The sequence below is a fragment of the Danio rerio genome, chromosome 9 (assembly GCF_049306965.1).
Source record: "Danio rerio strain Tuebingen ecotype United States chromosome 9, GRCz12tu, whole genome shotgun sequence".
NCBI lineage: Eukaryota > Metazoa > Chordata > Actinopteri > Cypriniformes > Danionidae > Danio > Danio rerio.
The window spans coordinates 56,712,501-56,732,500 of record NC_133184.1 but is presented as its reverse complement, the minus strand read 5'-3'; the positions used below and the strand labels follow the sequence as shown (position 1 = coordinate 56,732,500).

Here is a 20,000-nt window from a genome sequence, read left to right as displayed (position 1 = left end):
ATAAAAGTGTTGAAAGTGTAGGTCCAGTGTTCCCACACTCTGTCTTCGTCCTTTATGGTGTTGCAGTTTTCTTCCCTTCCCCCTCCCGCACAAAGTTGTTAAAAAAAACCAACTATCAACAGTGTCTGCTCTTACATTCCCGCACATTTTACCCTCTCTCTTGCAGGAACCAAGCTTTATTTTCTCATACCCTGTCCCATCTGTGAATTAGGAGCTATAGTACTATAAATAAGACTTTGCCAGTGTGGTTCCTTATCACAACTTATGGCCAAAAGATTATCTGCTGCGAGGGCCTTGCAATTGATTGTAGAAGGGGAGGGGCTTCTGATGATGATGTCTATGACCATGGCGGGAACAATACGAAAAAACAAATCTGTGGGTTTTATTTTTTACATAACATTATTAAAAAAAAAACGAGAAGCACATTAATTCATCAATATGATCTAACAAAGATAAAAGGGACAAATTAACCATGTTTGCTGTTCATGTGGCTTGTAATTGGGATTAAGTAAACATTTGTTGAGTAATTCAGAAAGCCAAAACTCTAGTGGGTCCACCAGACACGTGAACACTGGCTGAGTAACCAAAATATGAACACCACACAATGGTTAAACCATTTTTTGTTAATATTACTGTATGTAATGAGCTTTAACTAAGTGCTGTTATTTTAGAATCACTGAGATACTTGTGAAGCTTTTATACTAGTAGCTTTAAAAAAAAATCTAAATTTTTATTTATAATACTTATTATTTTACATATAATGTATATTATTTAGTTTGTCTATAGATTATGAACATATTAGTCTATGAAGTTATTTTTAATGACATTTTTCAAGTCAACATACACATACACTTACATTTTTTTTTATATTTCCCAAATGATTTCTAACAAAGCAAGGAAATGTTCACAGTATGTCTGATAATGTTTTTTCTTTTGGAGAAAGTCTTATTTGTTTTATTTTGGCTAGAATAAAAGCAGTTATACATTTTTTAAACACCATTTTAAGGACAAAATGACTAGCCCTTTTAAGCTATATTTCTTTCAGATAGTCTACAGAACAAACCATCATTATACAATAACTTGCCTAATTACCCTAACCTGCCTAGTTACCCTAATTACCCTAGTTAAGCCCTTAAATGTCACTTTAAGCTGTATAGACGTGTCTTGAAGAATATCTAGTAAAATATTATTTGCTGTCATCATGGCAAAGATAAAATAAATCAATTAGAAATGAGTTATTAAAACTATTATGTTTAGAAATGTGTTGATAAAATCTTCTCTCAGAAGAAACGAGAAACAAATTTAGGAAAAAAAATAAACAGGGGGGCTAATTAATTCAGGAGGGCTATTAATTCTGACTTCAACTGTATATATAGACATAAAAAGAACAACAAAAAACAAAGATTCAATTTTTTTAAATGCTAGTTAAAATTAAAATGAAAAGGGTGAAAAGTAATTTTATTATTTAATGATTTAATTTATTGCATTTATTGTATTGAAAAAAAAAGAAAAAGAAAAAGAAAAGTGCAACAACATACAGTTCAAGTCAGAATTATTCGCCCTCCTATGAATATATATATATATATATATATATATATATATATATATATATATATATATATATATATATATATATATATATATATATATATATATATATATATATATATATATATATATATAGAATCTTATTCAAATATTTCCCAAATGATGTTGAAGAAATTCAGGAATTTTTCACAGTATTTCTTCAATTTTTTTTTCTTCTGGAGGAAGTCTTATTTGTTTTATTTCGGCTGGAATAAAGCAGTTTTTAATGTTTTTAAACCCGTTTTAAGATCAATATTATTAGCCCCTTTAAGCAATTTTAGTTTTGGATTGTCTCCAGAATAAACCACTGTTATACAATGACTTGCCTAATTACCCTAACTTTACCCTGATTACCCTAGTTAAGCCTTTAAATGTGACTTTAAGCTGAATAATAGTGTCTTGAAGAATATCTAGTCTAATATTATGTGCTGTCATCATGACAAAGAGAACAGAAATCAGGGATTAGAAATGAAATATTAACTATTATGTTCAGAAATGTGTATCACTCCAAAAAATATAAATAGACTACAATTGAACAGGACGGCAAATAATTCTGACTGTAACACGAACTCTGAAGTAACACGGCTGTTTAAAACTCCTTTAAGTGTCCTCAACACTTCTTTCATACAGTATGTAGTGAATGTCGTGCACCGTTTTTTTCTGCACTTACAACCAGTGTAGACTTGAACACTCGTCCTCCATACAGCCGCAGGTCACTCAAATACTTCAGATAATGAACCTTCGCCTGTAACGCCGTCAGCTTCAACACAAAACAGAAATCCACAACAATTAGAGAACAGAAACTGGCCAGAACATAAACACACACTCCTGCTTCTCCTTTTGACCATGAGAAAAACACACAAGGTAAAGTTCATCACTTATTTTTTTATTTAGGTGTTAACAAGGTGTTTAGTCTGATTAATAAACAAACAAATAAACAAATTAATAAACCCATTCAAAACAAAAGATAAATGCATTTGACCTGTTGATCAAATTCTGATTAAAACTGTCAAACTCTTTACAACTTCTCGATCATTTTTCATCATGTAAGCCAGGGGTGTCAAACTCAATTCCTGGAGGGCCGAAACCCTGCACAGTTTAGTTCCAACCCTGCTCCAACACACTTACCTGTAGGTTTCAAACAAGCCTGAAGGACTCAATTAGTTTGATCAGGTGTGTTTAATTAGGGTTGGAACTAAACTGTGCAGAGCTGAGACGGAGTTTGACACCTGTGGCGTAAGTCATCACACTCAAAACCTTTCATTTAATTTTCAAACTTATGTATATGCACGTTTACATCATAAATATCTAGTACTGATATTGTTTTTAATGTCTGCTAAATTGGTAAATGACCTGTAATTGCAATACAGATTGCCCCATCTATTTCGAGAGTTCACACTTTGCTGATGATTGCTTATAAAGCAAGTTTGGCATGCTGTTCTGAGAGACAGTTCTAAGCTCAAAGGTACTTGAGCCCTGGGCTCCCTCTCGTTTGCAGGGCAAAAAACTGTAAGTATTAAAAATATGATGTTTTTATAAATTTAAAATAGAACAGAATAGAAAGTGTGGGAGGAGCAAGTGTTTTTTTATTCCTCATGTTAAGTATTGCAATTTGCTGGAAATCATGAAAGTCGTGCAGTTTAGCTGGGACTGGCATCCCTATTCACATTCCACACTGAGGAATCTGAATCCGGGAGAGCAGCTCAAAAGATCCGTTTTAACCCGTCTCTTCAGCTGTGTGTGTGTGTGTTCACCTTTTTGCCAGGAGGCACCAGGTTCTGGTTGGTCTTCAGGATGTGTGTGAGAGCCTTCTTGATGTTCTTCTCCTTCATGCTGGACAGAACGGCTGGAGGCAGAAACTGAGCCAAACCCCATTCCTTCCTGCAAACACACAACACAGCGTTTAGCACACACACACACACACACACACACACACATCTCTTCTGCTCGAGATGACGACACTTTCATAAACTTTCTCTCATACAATAAAATAATATGGTGACACTTTAGTTTAAGTAACAATTCTCACTATTAACTAGGGGCTTATTATTACACGCCTGTTATTATGACATTAACTGTTCATTAATATTTATAACAATCACATATTCTGCATGATATTCCTCTACATCACTAACCCTATCCAATACCCAAACCCAACTACTACATTAATAACTACTAATAAGCAGCAAATTAAAGGTTTATTAAGCTAAATCTCAGGTAATAGTAAAATATCCTGTACATTTCTTGCACAGGTTCTCTCATGTTATAGTAATGTTTAGTAATTTACTTATTAATTCATAATAAGGTATTTTGTATTATAAATATAGAATATACAATAAGGCAGCACGGTGGAGCAGTGGGTAGCATGTTCGCCTCACAGCAAGAAGGTCGCTGGTTTGAGTTCCAGCTGGGTCAGTTGCATTTCTGTGTGCAGTTTGCATGTTCTCCACGTGTTGGCGTGGGTTTCCCCCACAGTCCAAACACATGTGGTACAGGTAAATTGGTGAACTAAATTGTCTGTAGTGTATGAGTGTGAATGAGTGTATGGTTGTTTCCCAAGTCATGGATTGGAGCTGGAAGTGCATCCGCTGTGTAAAAACTAATGCTGGATGAGTTGGCGGTTCATCCCGCTGTGGCGACCCCAGATTAATAAATGGACTAAGCCGAAAAGAAGATCTTTAAATATATATTTTTTCTATATAAACAACTTTTCTGTATATTTTCTACAGAATTTTTAATGACATGTTGTTGAATATGTTTGTGATTTTACTATGTGTGTATGTGCATGTATGTTGATGTGCATCTATACGTATGTATTTGTTTGTTTACATGTACATATTTTGTGTGCTTTTATTTTCTATACACACTCATGTTGTACTTTGAGAAATATGTTGTATAATACTTATCATTTCTATTAACTTTCTATTCTCTCTCTCTCTCTCCTTTATTACTGAATTAATTCTGTCTGTCGGATGAGATGTTAAGCCGAGGTTCTGACTCTCTGTGGTTGTTAAAAATCCCAGGATGTCCTATGAAAAGGAGTAGGGGTTTAACCCAGCATCCTGGCCAAATCTCCCCACTGTCCATCACGGCCTCCAAACCATCCCCATATCACAGTTGGCTTCATCCCTCTGTCTCCTCTCCACCAATCAGCTGGTGTGTGGTGAGCGCTCTGGTGCAATATGGCTCTGGTGGATGCTGCACACTGCTGGTGGATGAGGAGATTCCACCCAAAAATGTGTAAAGCGCTTTGAGTATCCAGCTATGTAAGCAATTATTATTATTATTACTATTATTATTGACTGTTGAGTTGACTTTGTGTTCAATATATTATTACTGTATTGTTTATATATTCTATTGAGTATGTAACCAGTCATTCAGTCATTCATTCATTCATTTTCTTGTCAGCTTAGTCCCTTTATTAATCCAGGGTCGCCACAGTGGAATGAACCGCCAACTTATCAGCAAGTGTTTACGCAGCGGATGCCTTTCCAGCCGCAACCCATCTCTGGGAAACATCCACACACACATTCATCCACTACGGACAATTTAGCCTACCCAATTCACCTGTACCGCATGTCTTTGGGGGAAACCGGAGCACCCGGTGGAAACCCACGCGAACGCAGGGAGAACATGCAAACTCCACACAGAAACGCCAACTGAGCCGAGGTTCGAACCAGCGACCTTCTTGCGGTGAGGCGACAGCACTACCTACTGCGCCACTGCATCGCCTTAAGTGACCATAGTGTTCAAACAAACTCCAGATGCACCTGGGGTCCGTTCTTTGTACCTCGCTTAAATGATCTAAGATGATTTGGCAGATCCTGGATCTTTTAATCTTGATAACTGATCTCTCGCTTATTTGGTTCTTCAAACAAGGACGCGAATCAGATTAGAATGTCTGGATAAACTGATCTGAGATCGCTGCGTGTGTTGTTAAGGACAGATCTATCGATCCTCGAAATCATGATCAGCAATGCAACGATTGGCTGACGGCACATCAGCGTAATGACATCATCTGACTAATATTCAATTATCCATGTGAGCAAAATTACATCAAATTAGCAGTAAACAGCTTGTTAAATATGACACGCAGTAACCACATTTGTTGTGAGCTGCAGGCTTTACACTTTCATTTGTCAAGACAAGAGTATTCATCATGTATTTCAATGCAAATCAATGTATTTAGTTCTTCATTTAGAAAATATTTTCTTTATTATAGTACAGTTTTTTAATCGCTGTATGGAATAACTGGTTGTTTACAAAAGCATTTTGATATTGGTAAAGTTGTCTGCAACTTTTGTGAAGCATCAAATCACCGGCATATTAACTATCAAAACATGTTTATGACTGCATAAATGTATTATTGCTTTTAAAAAAAGTCACATATTGTGCATTTCTATTATACACAATTTGTACTAAAGTTCATATCAATAAGTTTTCTCTTTGCACCACCAGGTGGCAGTCTTTGTACTTTCATTTCGAGGGTGCAGATTGCATACGTTTTATTATGTAAAACTTTATTTATTTTATTAATGACTATAACTTTAAATATATAGTTAAAAACTACTATTTTCCCAAGTGTATATAACTTTTACTGTAAGAAAATATCAGAACTCGGTACATACTTTCTGTATTATCTTTGCTTGAACTGAGCCGATCTAATCCTGTTTATATGAAATGAGCCTGCTCCCGACCAGGTTTGACCTAGCAGATCTGTTGCCATGACAACAACTCTCGGATCAGCTTTGAAGAACGAAACGATCCTGGATCGTGTCAAATCGTCAATATCCAAATCCAGCTAACTGAGTAATCCACGTACGAAGAACAGACCCCTGAACTACACTGATGAAGGCTGAAACGTGTAGGTGCAGTGTTATGGAATAGGCATCTTAATGAAGGCTTTCAAAATATTTGCTTCACTTTTTTTTAAATGCTTTGGACGTATAATTTCGCTTTAGATCTTAAAAAGCTGTTTGATCAGGGCTAAACCTGAACTGGACACTCTAAAACAAGCTAACAATGTGCTGAAACATACTCTGCAGCAAAACTTGCTGAAACCTGCTAGTAATGTGCGCAAACATCCCAGCAATCCATCTGTCTGACAGACTGTCTGACCTTGTAAACCTTCAGCTTTTAAAACGGCTGCTTGCTCACATTTTACGGCCTCAAACCTTCTGCTCGGGCAACTTTAATGAACCCTTCCCAAACTGTTATTCAATCAATCTGAATTCTTAAAATTCGTAAGTAAGCTGATCTGAAGCTGGTTTCCACCAAATGTAAAGGGTACCAGTTAAGTCCCTTTATACAAGATGCAAAATAAGTCTCTGATGAGTGTGTGTGTGTGTGTGTGTGTGTGTGTGTGTGTGAAGTTTCAGCTCAAAATAGCACACAAATAATGCTTTATACCTCTCTGAAACTGACCCTTTCAGGCTTTGATCCTAATTGTGGTGTTTTGGTGACTGTTGCTTTAAATGCAAATAAGACTGCGCTCTTTTTAGAAGAGGGCGGAGCTACAAACGCCTGTGTGTCAGCATAGTGGCAGATTCAAAACAAGTCTAACGTCCTATGCTAATGAGGGAGAGATTGTCAATAGTGGGAGGGGCTTTCTCCCTCTGATGACATGTACAAAGGGAGAATTTAAATCAAAGTGTCGAGTCTGATTATAAACAATACAATTAATTCATGCTGACCATTAGAGGCTGTGTGTTAGTTGTGTGTCAGCAGTGTGTGGTTAAACCCCTTATAAAAGTCAGTTTTACATAATAGGTGTCCTTTAAAACTTACAAATTAAAGGGACAGTTCCCCCGAGGCTGAAAATTCCAGCATAATTTACTCTCCCTTCACTTGTTCCAAACCTGTTTGAGTTTCTTTCCTCTGTTAAACACAAAAGAAGATATTCTGAAGAATGCTTACAACCTGTAACCATTGACTTCCATAGAACTAGTTCTTCCTACTATGGAAGTCAGTGGTTACAGGTTTTCAGCTTTCTACACAATTTCTTCAGAATATAGAAACTCAAAGGTTTATAAGCACTTGAATGAACAGTGAGTAAACTTACATGTTTGGTTGAACGATCCCTTTTGTATTTATGGTGTTTGTCATGGCATTTATGATATTTAAAACATTTTATGACCTCAAATGCCATACAAATGAAGATCTTTCAAAGAATTTTGATGACTTAAATTTACACACATATTTCAAACATTTTACTGTGTATAAATACAGTTGAAGTCAGAATTATTAGCCCCCGTTTTTTTTTTTTTCAATTTCTGTTTAACAGATTAGTTTTTTCAACACATTTCTAAACATAATAGTTTTAATAAATCATCTCTAATAACAAATTTATTTTATCTTTGTCATGATGACAGTAAATAATAATAGACTAGATATTCTTCAAAACACTAGTATTCAGCTTAAAGTGATATTTAAAGGCCTCACTAGGGTAATTAGGTTAACTAGGCAGGTTAGGGTAATTAGGTAAGTTATTGTATAGCGATGTTTTTTTCTATAGACTGTCGGAAAAAAAGATATAGCTTAGAGGCTAATAATATTGACCTTAAAATGGTGTTTAAAAAATTAAAAACTGCTTTTATTCTAGTTGAAATAAAACAAGTAAGACTCTCTCCGGAAGAAAAAACTATTATCAGACATAAAAAATTCAAAGGGGGCGAATAATTCTGACTTCAACTGCATTTACACAATATATACATAATTGAAGGCAAAACTATTGATGAAATGTTCATTTATTACAGATATTTTCTAAGTGATTTTTAAAACAGAAAAAAAAGTATTTCTGAACACAAGTTTGTAGAACTCATTTCTAATAACTGATTTGTTTTCTCTTTGTCATGATGACAGCACATAACATTAGACTAGATATTCTTCAAGATACTAGTATTCTAAAATAATACAGAGCCTGACATAAACAAATAATTAAGTAAATAAATAAACAAACACAGTTTTTGGGAATTAATTAATTAATTAATGGAGGAAACGACCAAAAGAAGGAAGGAAGGAAAAATGGAAGGAAAGACGAAAGGAAGAAATGAAGGAATGAATGGAAGGAAGAAGAACTAAAGAAAAGAATTAATTAATTAATGAATGAACGGAAAGATGGATGGATGGATGGATGGATGGATGGAATGAATGCATGAATGAATGAATGAAAGGAAATGAATGAAGGGAAGAAGGATGAATGAATGAAAGGATGGATGAATGAAAGGATGGATGGATGGATTGAATGAATGAATGAAAGGATGGATGGATGGATGGATGGATGGATGAATGGATGAATGGATGGAATGAATGAATGAATGAATGAAAGGATGGAATGAATGAATGAATGAATGAATGAAATAAAATGAAATGAATGAAAGGTAGAAGGATGAATGAATGAATGAATGAATGAATGAATGATTGAATGAATTAATTAATTAATGGAGAAAAGGAAGGAAGGGATGAATTAATAAATGGAAGATAAGAAGGAAGGAAGGAAGGAAGGAAGGAAGGAAAGAAGAGGTGATGGATAGAGAGAAAGAAAGAAAGAAAGAAAGAAAGAAAGAAAGAAAGAAAGAAAGAAAGAAAGGAGGAGGGAAGGAAAAAAATGGAAGGGTAGAAGGATGAATGAATGAATGAATGAATGAATGAATGAATGAATGAATGGAGAAAAGGAAGGAAGGGAGCAATTAATGAATGGGAGATAGGAAGGAAGGAAGGAAGGAAGAGATGGAGAGATTGAATGAGGAAAGAAAGAAAGAAAGAAAGAGAGAGAGGGAGAGAGAGAGAGAGAGAGAGAGAGAGAGAGAGAGAGAGAGAGGGAGAGAGAGAGAGAGAGAGGGAGAGAGAGAGGGACTTACTCGATGTACTTGAGCGAGACCTTCTGTGTGTGTTTGGTGCTGAGCGTCAGGATGTACATCTGAAGAGCAGCGAGACGAAGAGCTGTGTCGTATTTCAGCTCCGATCCGAAACGCTCCTGCACCACATCCTTACAGCTCTGCATTCAGAACACACACACACACACACAGTCAACAACACACAGCGCATAACCTTTCCTCTGCTGTTTGCCTTCACAATCTCAATATCTGCACAGAATTATGCTGTATGCCATGTGCATAATAATAATAATAATAATAATAATAATAATAATAATAATAATTCATGACAATGCATGAAGCCATTTACACTGCAGGACTGTGTGTCCTTCACTGCTCAACATTTTGGAGTCAATGCACATTCTGATAAAAATAAGTGAATACATGAATAAATAAAATGAAGTTTATGTAAAAAGCATGTGATATTTGGGAAAAAGCAAAACAAAAAAAAGATAAGCAATAAAATAAAATAGATTGAAAATATAAAGTAAATAAATAAATACATTTCAGGTGAAAAGCATGGGATATTTGGGGGAAAAGCATGACTATCATAAAATACAAATAAATAAATTAACAAACAAACAGATAAACAAAAAAATAATAATAATTAAATAACGAAATAACCAATAATTTTTTTGTGTCAAAAGTAATATTTGGCAAAAAGTATAAAAAACTAAATTAAATTAAATAAAAAAAATTCAGGTAATTTTGGATATTTAATAATAATAACAATAATAATAATAATAATCATAATAATAAATAATTTATTATTTAAAAAAATAATAAAATAAGATAACTAAATAAGTAAATTCATTTCAGATGAAAAGTATGTGATAATTGGGAAAAAAAAGAACGATTATAAAAAAGTATATTAATAAACCTATTAATAAATTTATAAATAAAAAAGTCAAAAGCATGCATTATTTGGAAAAAGGTATAAATATTATAAAAATTTTTATAAAAAAAACAAAATAAAATAAAAAAGTAAGTACATTTCAGATTAAAAGCATGTGATATTTGGTGGGAAACGCATAAAATATTAAATTAAAAAATAAAATAAAATAAAATAAAATAAAATAAAATAAATTGAAATTGAAAAAAAAAATAGATAAATAAATAAATAAACAAAAAACCGGTAAATAAATAAATAAATGAATAAAAATCAAGTCAAAAGTAATATTTGGCAAAAAGCAACAAATTTTATTAAATTAATTTACATAAAAATAAATTTAAAAAATCTGGTCAAAAGCATGTGACATTTTGGATATTTAATAATAATAATAATCATAATAATAATAATCATAATTTATTATTTAAAAAAATACTGAATTAAGATAAGTAAATACATTTCAGATGAAAAGCATGTGATAATTGGGAAAAAGCATAACATTTATAAAAAAAATAAATTAATAAACCGATAAATTAATAAATAAATAAGTCAAAGCATGCGGTATTTGGAAAAAAGGTACGAATAAAAAATGTAATAAAAGAAATCAAAATAAAATGAAAAAGTAAATGCATTTCAAAAAAGCACAACTATTATAAAAATTTAAATGAAATACAATGAACAAAAACTAAGTAAATAAATACCTTTCAAGTCAAAACGCAAAAACGCATAAAATACTAAAGGAGGGAATACATATACATATACATTTAAATAAAATAGATAAATATAAATGTAATTAATTAAATTAAATTAAATTTAGGTTAAAAGCATGTGACATTTGGGAAAAAAGCACAAATATTATTAATAATAATAATAATAATAATAATAATAAGTAGGTAAATCAATTTCAGGTGAAAACATGTTTAGAGGAAAAAGCATAACTATTTAAGATAAACAAACAAACAAACAAACAACAAAGACAAAAACAAAGACACTAAACAAACAATTGAATACAATTAAAGTCCAAAACATGTGATATTTGAAAAGAAAACAAATATTATAAAAAAATAATAAAATAGGCAAAAAATAAATGAATAAATACAAAAAGCATGTGATATTTGAAAACTATTTATAATAGTTGTATTTGAACACAACTATTATAAAAAACAAACAAACAAACAAAAAACAAACATATAAATAAATAAATACATATAAATCAATTAAAAAATTTAGGGAAAAGTAAAAAATTTTATATTATTATATAATTTAAAAATGTATTTAAAAATTTGAATAAATTCAGACATTTTGGATATATAATAATAAGCATAATAATAATAATAAAAATAAATAAGAAGAAAAAGAAGAAGATAATTATAAAGATAATTATAATAAAATAAGATAATTAAGTAAGTAAATAACAACATTTCAGATGAAAAACGGGATAATTGGGAAAAATACATAGCTATTATGAAAAAATTTAAAATAAACAAACCGATAAATAAATAAGTCAAAAGCATGCGATATTTGGGAAAAATTTAACTGATAAATAAACTATAAAATTCAAATCAAAAGCAGGTAAAATTTGGGAAAAAGTTTAAAAATTAAATGAAATGAATAAAATAAATTAAAATACATTACATAAAATACATTTCAGTTAAAAAGCATGTGAAAAAGTATAAATATTATACACATAAAAAATAATAAAAAATGAATTTTAAAAGCATGTGATATTTAGGGGAAAAAGCATAAATAAAAACATAATAAAATATAAATATTGGTCAATAAAACCAAAATAAATGCAAACAACAAACTTCTGCTCTCAGATGTGTTACCTGCACATAGAGATAATCAAACGCAGCAGCGTCTCTCCTCAGCAGATCTACAGGATCTTTAGGAAGGAAACTGATGCGGAAATAACACTTCATCTTATGTGAGCCCGGCCTCTGAGTCACCTAAAACAACAATAACTCGTTTAAACATCTCTCTGCGCTTCTTAAAACTTCAGAAACACTTATTATTAAATGCACAAGCACATCAAACCTGCGTTAGCATCTCCTGTTCGTGTAAAAGCATCAGTTTTGTTGCAGATCCTTCCACCTTGTGCTCCAGCATCAGAGAGAAGTGCTCGATGCTTTTAATAGACAGCTTCTCTTGCAGCGTCAGAATAACATCCTTTCAGAAACACAACAATAAATACATCAGCTCTGTTATACATGATTATTACACGGCTGTCTGGGATACTCGATTATGATTGGTCAGTCAATACCAATTCAGTCAATTTCATTATAGTCAGCTTTGTGTTTTTGACTGTTTGGCGCCATCTTGTGTCTGAATAATGCGCAGGTTAGTGTATACTCCATCAGCTGTTTTAGTGTCTGTCAGCTTTGTGTTTTTGATTGTTTGGCGCCATCTTGTGGCAACAGCTTGTTATTTTAATACAAGTGAAGTTGGTATGACAAAAAAATCCTATAAACCTTTTAATTTCATTTCATTTTTCGGTTAATGCTATATATATATATATATATATATATATATATATATATATATATATATATATATTAAGGGTGTCACGATCTTCCAAATCCTCGATTCGATTACATTTTCGTTTCTAAAGGCACGATTCGATTCGATTTTCGATTATGAATAATTAATTAATTAATGACCAATTAATTATTTGTAGCCTACCGTTTAAACTACCTGACCTGCATGGTCTTTGTTTTACCCATAAACAAATCATACAGTAAATGAATAAAGGCAAGATACACACATAATTACCACCTGTCAATCACTTTTTTCTGCGGGACTCGTGAATAGGCAGTGATCTGTGTCGTTATAATGACGTCGGTAAAAAATACGCACAACCAACAGGAACCAGCCAACAGTATCTGAGGTGTTCGCTAAAATGACTAAGTACCTGTGAGTGAAAGATTGAAGCAGTCCTCTGACTGCCTGGACCTGCTGTCTGGAGCGCATGGCTGTGTGTGCGTCTGTGTCTGTGTGTGTGTGTGTGTGTGTCAGAGGTAGAGAGGAAGGAGGGCTGTTCAGAAATGCTACACGCCACTGTGGATGTCAAATCGTTGTTGTTCTAAAATGCCATTTAAAAACAAAGACAGTGTAAACAGGGCCTGAGTGTGCACTTTTCGCGAGCGGATTTGCAACGGGGGCGGGCGGAGGATCGCGATGCCGGTGTTGTCTATCGGACGAACCCTAATACGTACATAGCAGAGCTTGCAAAACTGTGTTTTTTTGTCGACCACACGAACGTTGTCAACATAAATCCCTGGAAATCAAAAATGCTTACACACTGGCGACTTTATTGAAAGAGGAGAGGGTTTAAGCTCTGTCGACGGGTCTCCTGCTTCTGCAGTTTAACAAGCACTTCAACAAGCCTGTTTTTTCCCGCTTGGCAAGACAAGCTGACGTGACATGGGGGCGTGGCAGCATCGACGATTCTATTTTTATTCGATAATCGAAACTGAGCATAAATTTCGATCGATTTCGATTAAAAATCGAAATCGTGACACCCCTAATATATATATATATATATATATATATATATATATATATATATATATATATATATATATATATATATATATATATATATATATATTTTTTTTTTTTTTTTTTTTTTTTTTTTTTTTGACCTGCCAAATACCAGATAATGTCCTAATTGTCATGTAATGATATGGAAAAAGTACAACTTTATAGGGTGTCCAAACTTTTTCACATGACTGTAAATATCCGCAGTGCTAGTGTACCTTAATGGAGGTGTTGCAGTCAAACTTGAAGGATTTGGTTTGTCCGTTTTCCAGATAAACCTTCAACACGTTTGGCATGAAGAGCAGAGAATTATCCTTCACCGACTCCTGCAAATCAACATCATCATCCAGTTATTATATCTTAAGTTTCTGATGGAGTTAATAACTAATACAAGTAACTAATGTAGTAACTCTAATAAACATACACTCTCAGAAATAAAGGCAAAGTCATTGGGGCAGTACCATTTCAAAATACACACACATAGTGAGACCTTTGAGGAAGCTGTATATATTTTAGCAGCTTAGATCAATTAAACCACATGAAGAAAACCCAATACAGTTATAAAGCTTCCGATTTCCAACATTAGCATGAATAAAACAACTTGATGGTTTTTATCTGCTGAATTATCCATCACTGAGTCACAGATTTGCATATTCACATTCATTAACATCTCATTGTGCCACTAATGGAGGAATATGAATAAACAAACGCTGTCGTTTATGTAATGTGTGTCTTTGTAATCTTCATCACAATGCAATAATGTGAAATCACTTTCCGACGTCAATCCGCTTACAGCGCAAAACGTCCACTTTTCACAATCCAATCAATCTCAGATGATTATAATCAAGGCCCAACACTCTTTTCCTCTCTGAATCTCCGCTTTTACCCAGAAACATCACATTATAAAGTTCAGAGTTGTAAACAGAGCTGGATTATATGTAATCTGGATTACGTAATGAGATTACAAAATCAGATTACTTGTAATTAGAGTAAACGACTTTTAAAAAACTCTAAAACAAATAAATAAAATAATTAATTAAAAATCATAGCTAAAATTAAAGTGAAAACAAATTATATAAATGAATAAAACTAATTATAAAAAAACAATTGTAGATAAAATTAAAGTTAAAAACTAAAAATGTAAATAAAAAATACAAAATTTAAACTCGTGAAGGTTCACGCAAGAAGGATACTGTTTCGATCCTTGGACGGGTCAGTTGGCGTTTGCATGTGTGGATTTTGTGTAGCAGGGTATGTTGTTACACCAGATTATAAATCATTATTTCTTTATTTTATGGTATATTTAAATAATTATTTGTCTAGGGTCTTTTATTTTGAAAGTTTGTTGTGCGCTTTCGCTGGGTTGGGAGTTGCAGTGTGCATGTCGGCTGACGTTGCGTAGCAAGCGATATATAAGCGTTGGCGCGCTCAGAGCTCTTCCTCTTTCCCGATGTCTGTTAAGAGGAGAGGTACGGTTTAGAGGTCTGCATTCCCGCAGCTGTCCCGCGGGCGCCGCAGGACCCGACCAGATTTCTGCGGCGCGGGAATAAATTTCCGAATAAATCACGGGAGCGGTCGGTAACGGGTTTAATTTGGGACGGGAGCGGGCTGTCTAGCAATATCGCGGATATTGCTATGAGAGAGAGAGAGAGGAAGAGAGAGAGTGAGAGAGAGAGAGCGAGCGAGCTTTGCCTGTGTGTGTATGTTAGTGCGCGCGCGCGAGCGAATGAGAGAGAGAGAGTGAGAGAGCTTTCCCAGATAGCAAAATACCCTAGGGCCAGTTCCGGCTAGATTCTCGCCTGCCAGAGACTTACCACTCAGCCCGGCTCCGGCTGCCGGACTCCGGATGCTTGTGGACTCACTGCCCGATTCCGGCCCGAATCAATCGGGCCAGATGCGGCGGCCGTAAGCGAGCCGACGATGCCAGAGTAATGTGCGCTGCTGCCCGGAGCTGGCGCGACTCAGTATTTATATACCTTTATATAAAACCTTTTAGTATTACATTGGTACTTGATACATGGTATTACAAGCCTTTGAGTTGATATAACAGCAAACGCCTGTGTGTATGCTTGGTGCTGTGTGTGTGTGTGTTTATACAGACAGCTTGGCTGTCTGGACTGTATAGCTGGGGGATTTTCGGTTTTGCTCTCCCTCGCTCTTTAGCGGGATCGGGCGCGGCGGGCAGAAAACGGGGCGGGTCGGGCAGCAGGACAATAAATTCTTGATATAAGCGGGAGCGGTCGGGTTCGGGCTAAAACCTGGCGGGTGCAGGCGGGAGCGGGATTCAAAATTTAGTCCCGCGCAGATCTCTAGTACGGTTTCTATGAGCTCTGCTCATTTGATGTTAAAATGCTGTGTAGCTGTATATATTATGTTTTAATGACCTGCTTTTGAGAAATTAGTACATATAATGTTATATTTGACCACTTGTTCAAGTTGTTAAGTTAGGTTTTATTTGAGTGCTGTTATTGGGTGAAAGTTATATAGCGTGAAATGGCGGCCCACGTGTGTGCGTCGCGTGTGAGAGAGGTATTAGCGCCATCGCGGCTAAAGTTTTGATTAAATGCCTTATTATTAGATAGATCTACTTTGATAAATAGATAGATATGCAATAATAAATAATATATAGATGTGTGTAGATGTATATAAATGGTTAAATATGTATAATTTTGTATATAAGTTGGAATATATATATTTTGTAAGCACACCAAAGATGCATTGTGATTTAATAATAGAATAGACATTACAGCAGTGTGTTTTATAGTTAAATACCTGTTTATTTCAAAGATATCTTGTGGTTAACAGGCAAAACAGAGACTCAACTGACATTGAGAGGGTAACTGCCTGATTGTGTGTGTTGTACAGGTATGTAAATTGAGACTAATGCTGTAAATGTGAATAATTATTAGTATATTTTTATATAAGAGTTATTTATATTCATATTGTTATTATTATTACTATTATTTTATATTAGTATGTGACATATACATAGTGTAAGTAAATGTGTAAGTGTGTGTATATGGAGAGTTTGTTTTTCTCTCTTTCCCGATGTCTGTTAAGAGGAGAGGCAACTGAGGAGACTCAACTGAGATTGAGAGGGTAACTGCCTGATTGTGTGTTGTACAGGCAAAAATAAAATCACCTCAGCACGACCAGCTTTGTGTGGAGACTTTCTTTCATTCTAAAAATATACACAACGCAGAGAAACGACTCAATTTGCATGTTTCTCCCTGCGTTCGCGTGGGTTTCTTCCGGGTTCCCCCACAGTCCAAACACATGCAGTACAGGTGAATTGGGTAGGCTTAATGGGCTGTAGTGAATGAGTGTGTGTGGATGTTTCCAAGAGATGGAAAAGGCTGGAAGGGCATCCGCTGTGTAAAACATGTGCTGGATAAGTTGGCGGTTCATTCCGCTGTGGCGACCCCGGATTAATAAAGGGACTCAGCCGAAAAGAAAATGAATGAATGAACGTTGGTTTGTTTGTTATATATTAGACTAGGGTTGGGCGATGTCGACCAATTTGGCATCGTACGATGCCTAATGTGAAACATTGCGATGGACGATGGCATCGTCATCATGTGAAAACAGACAGAGTGCGCGCGACGTGTCTGAAGAGGGATCCAGGGGTGAGAAGAGTGCGTGACTTATTTGAGGACCAAGAGATAATCTTTCCGGAAGATTATCACTCGTATGCGGGCATTATGAGTCCCGCAGATGCATAGAGACTCCCGGAACGTTCGGGAGACTTGGGATGTCTGAAAATCACGTTTAACAACTAACTATAGTGAGACGCGATCCAGTGGTACATCCTTGATAAACTGTCCAACGTGTACTGCTCTCTGGAGCTCAGAGGAGTGCAAGATGTGCGTTTTCAGCGGACGGAGGGCTGTTCAGAAATGCTAGGTAAAACACGGTGTGGATCATTTTCATTCTAAAATGGCATTTTACCACTAAGTCGTCTTAATGTAAATGGGGCCTGAGTGTGTATTTGTCGCGAGCGGGTTTGCGACGGGCGGAGGATTGGCGATGCTGGCTCAGCATCGTGTTGTTTATTGACCATCGGCGATGGATGATGGCAACGTCTATCGGCCCAATCCTATGTTAGACTAGTCAATCAGTCACGCTATAACCATGCTAGGTTGTCTTTGTTTTGCCTCACAGAAGAGGTCACTTTAATGATAGATCTTGCTTAAAGCTTTACTAAAACAAGTTTACTAAAATTTCTAAACTATTCATCGATTTCACAAGAAGTAGTTATAATTCCCTTTCTAAATAAATAAATAATTATAGAGTCCGCTCAGACGAGCGGGCAAAGTCATTGTTTTATTTATTTTTTAAATTAACTATTTGTTAATTCAGAATTTTAATAATTTAAAATCGTTATTATTGACACCAATATTCATAAACTGAGCTAATTTCGCTACAATTATGATTAGAAATGTGTTGAAGGAAATCTGCTCTCCGTTAAATAGAAATTGGGGAAAAAGATATACAGGGTGTTAATAATTCTGACTTCAACTGTATGTGACGTCAAATAAGAGTTAGTACAAAAGTAAAGCATCTAAATGTAATCCAAAAGTAGTCCGATTACATTAACATAAAGGTGTAATCTAGCTGATTATGTGACAGATTACAGATTGTGTTGTGAAACTTGTAATCAGCAGCTGATTGTGGTTCATAAGTAACAGTTAAGATTGCAAAAATAAAATGAAAAATTTGTGCTATATGACATGTTTTCCAAGCAAAACGTGTCATTTTTCACTCACCGGCACTTGTCCATTAATAATGACTTCTTCAGCAAAGCGCACTTTGACCGGATTGGATTTCAACTTGGCCTTTTTAGCTGCACTGATGAAGGCAGATTTGGGAGACTGGGAAAACAAAAGCAGAAATATTACTGAAAAATCAGCTTTATAGGTTATCATCTTCTGCACAAAAGCTTAGGCAGAGACGATCTACATGGAGACTGCAGCAGGGTTATTATCTTTAACAAAAACCAAACCTAAAAGCAGAATAAAAAGAAAAAAAGTAAATCAACGCTGAGTGAAATTATACAGTTTATTTCAGCATTATTTTAGCTCATCATTAAAGTACAAAAAATGAAGAACTAAACGTTAATAAAACTCACTAGAATTGCTAAAAAGTAAGTCAAATAAATAAAAATTGTTGTAGAACATGCAACAAATTTACCAACATTAAATAAAATAAAGAAAAAATATTTAAAAGTGTTTTTTTTTTTTGACTTGATCTTTGATTGGGACTAAATTCTATCCCAGAGATGGGTTGCGACTGGAAGCATCTGATATGTATAAATGAGCTGGATAATAGAGGTGTGAACCTATACTGGTCTCACGGTTCGGTTCTGATTATCATGCCATCATTTCGGTTCAATTCGATATCTCAGTGCACTGACGATGCTTTCCATACACAGTGTTATATTTTTTTTGGGGGGGGGGGCTACAACAAGCTCTCTGTATGAACACACAGACACAGCACCACACTGTCTCTCATTCACACACATACACAAACAAACAAACAAACAAACACACACACACACACACACACACACACACACACACACACACACACACACACACACAGTGTTTTCGCAATATGCATTTAGCCAGGACAGCTAGTGCTGAGAGGAGCAAAAAAAAAAAAAAGATGCACTTTTCCGACGGTACCCTACTGAGAGCTCCGAGCATATTGCGAGGGCTTAAAGGGTGCAGTTGAGCGGAAAAAAAAGGACAGCTGTGAAACATAACCAGCTTTGTCTTTTAGTAGGAAACACACTTTAAATGTTTTTAGGGTAAGAGGTTTTTGAGGCTATTGCCTCTATAACTAAACGTGTCAGGAATATCGAAAACAAAACCAACTTTTGTTCAATTTTGCTCATTTCTGGCGCCCCCCTGGATTTACAGCACCCTTGGCATTTGCCTATACTGCCTATGCCACGAGACAGCCCTGAGTTGGCTCCTGAGTGTTGTAAATACACCTCCCTCACGACAGAGCGCATAGAAGATAAATGACGTCGGTACATGATTTTTACTGAACCGATACCGAATTATCCGCGTCTGCATCGCAGTGCACCAAAAAAACAATTAATTTTG

General features: G+C 34.8%; 1 protein-coding gene across 14 annotated transcripts in view; it reads right to left on the bottom strand.

Moving 5' to 3' along the window:
* frmpd4 (FERM and PDZ domain containing 4) overlaps positions 1-20,000 on the bottom strand; it is a 225,480-nt gene that overhangs the window by 41,583 nt on the left and 163,897 nt on the right. For 13 of the 14 annotated variants that reach the window (XM_073913338.1, XM_073913337.1, XM_021479059.3 and 10 more), the window contains 7 exons: positions 18,657-18,761; positions 14,109-14,216; positions 12,388-12,519; positions 12,180-12,299; positions 9,447-9,583; positions 3,342-3,468; positions 2,258-2,347 (listed from right to left, as the gene is read on the bottom strand). In XM_073913338.1, coding sequence (XP_073769439.1) covers positions 2,258-2,347; positions 3,342-3,468; positions 9,447-9,583; positions 12,180-12,299; positions 12,388-12,519; positions 14,109-14,216; positions 18,657-18,761 — 819 coding nt within the window. Of the gene's footprint in view, positions 1-2,257; positions 2,348-3,341; positions 3,469-9,446; positions 9,584-12,179; positions 12,300-12,387; positions 12,520-14,108; positions 14,217-18,656; positions 18,762-20,000 lie in introns of those variants that run through there. The other variant, XM_073913334.1, reaches the window with a different exon arrangement.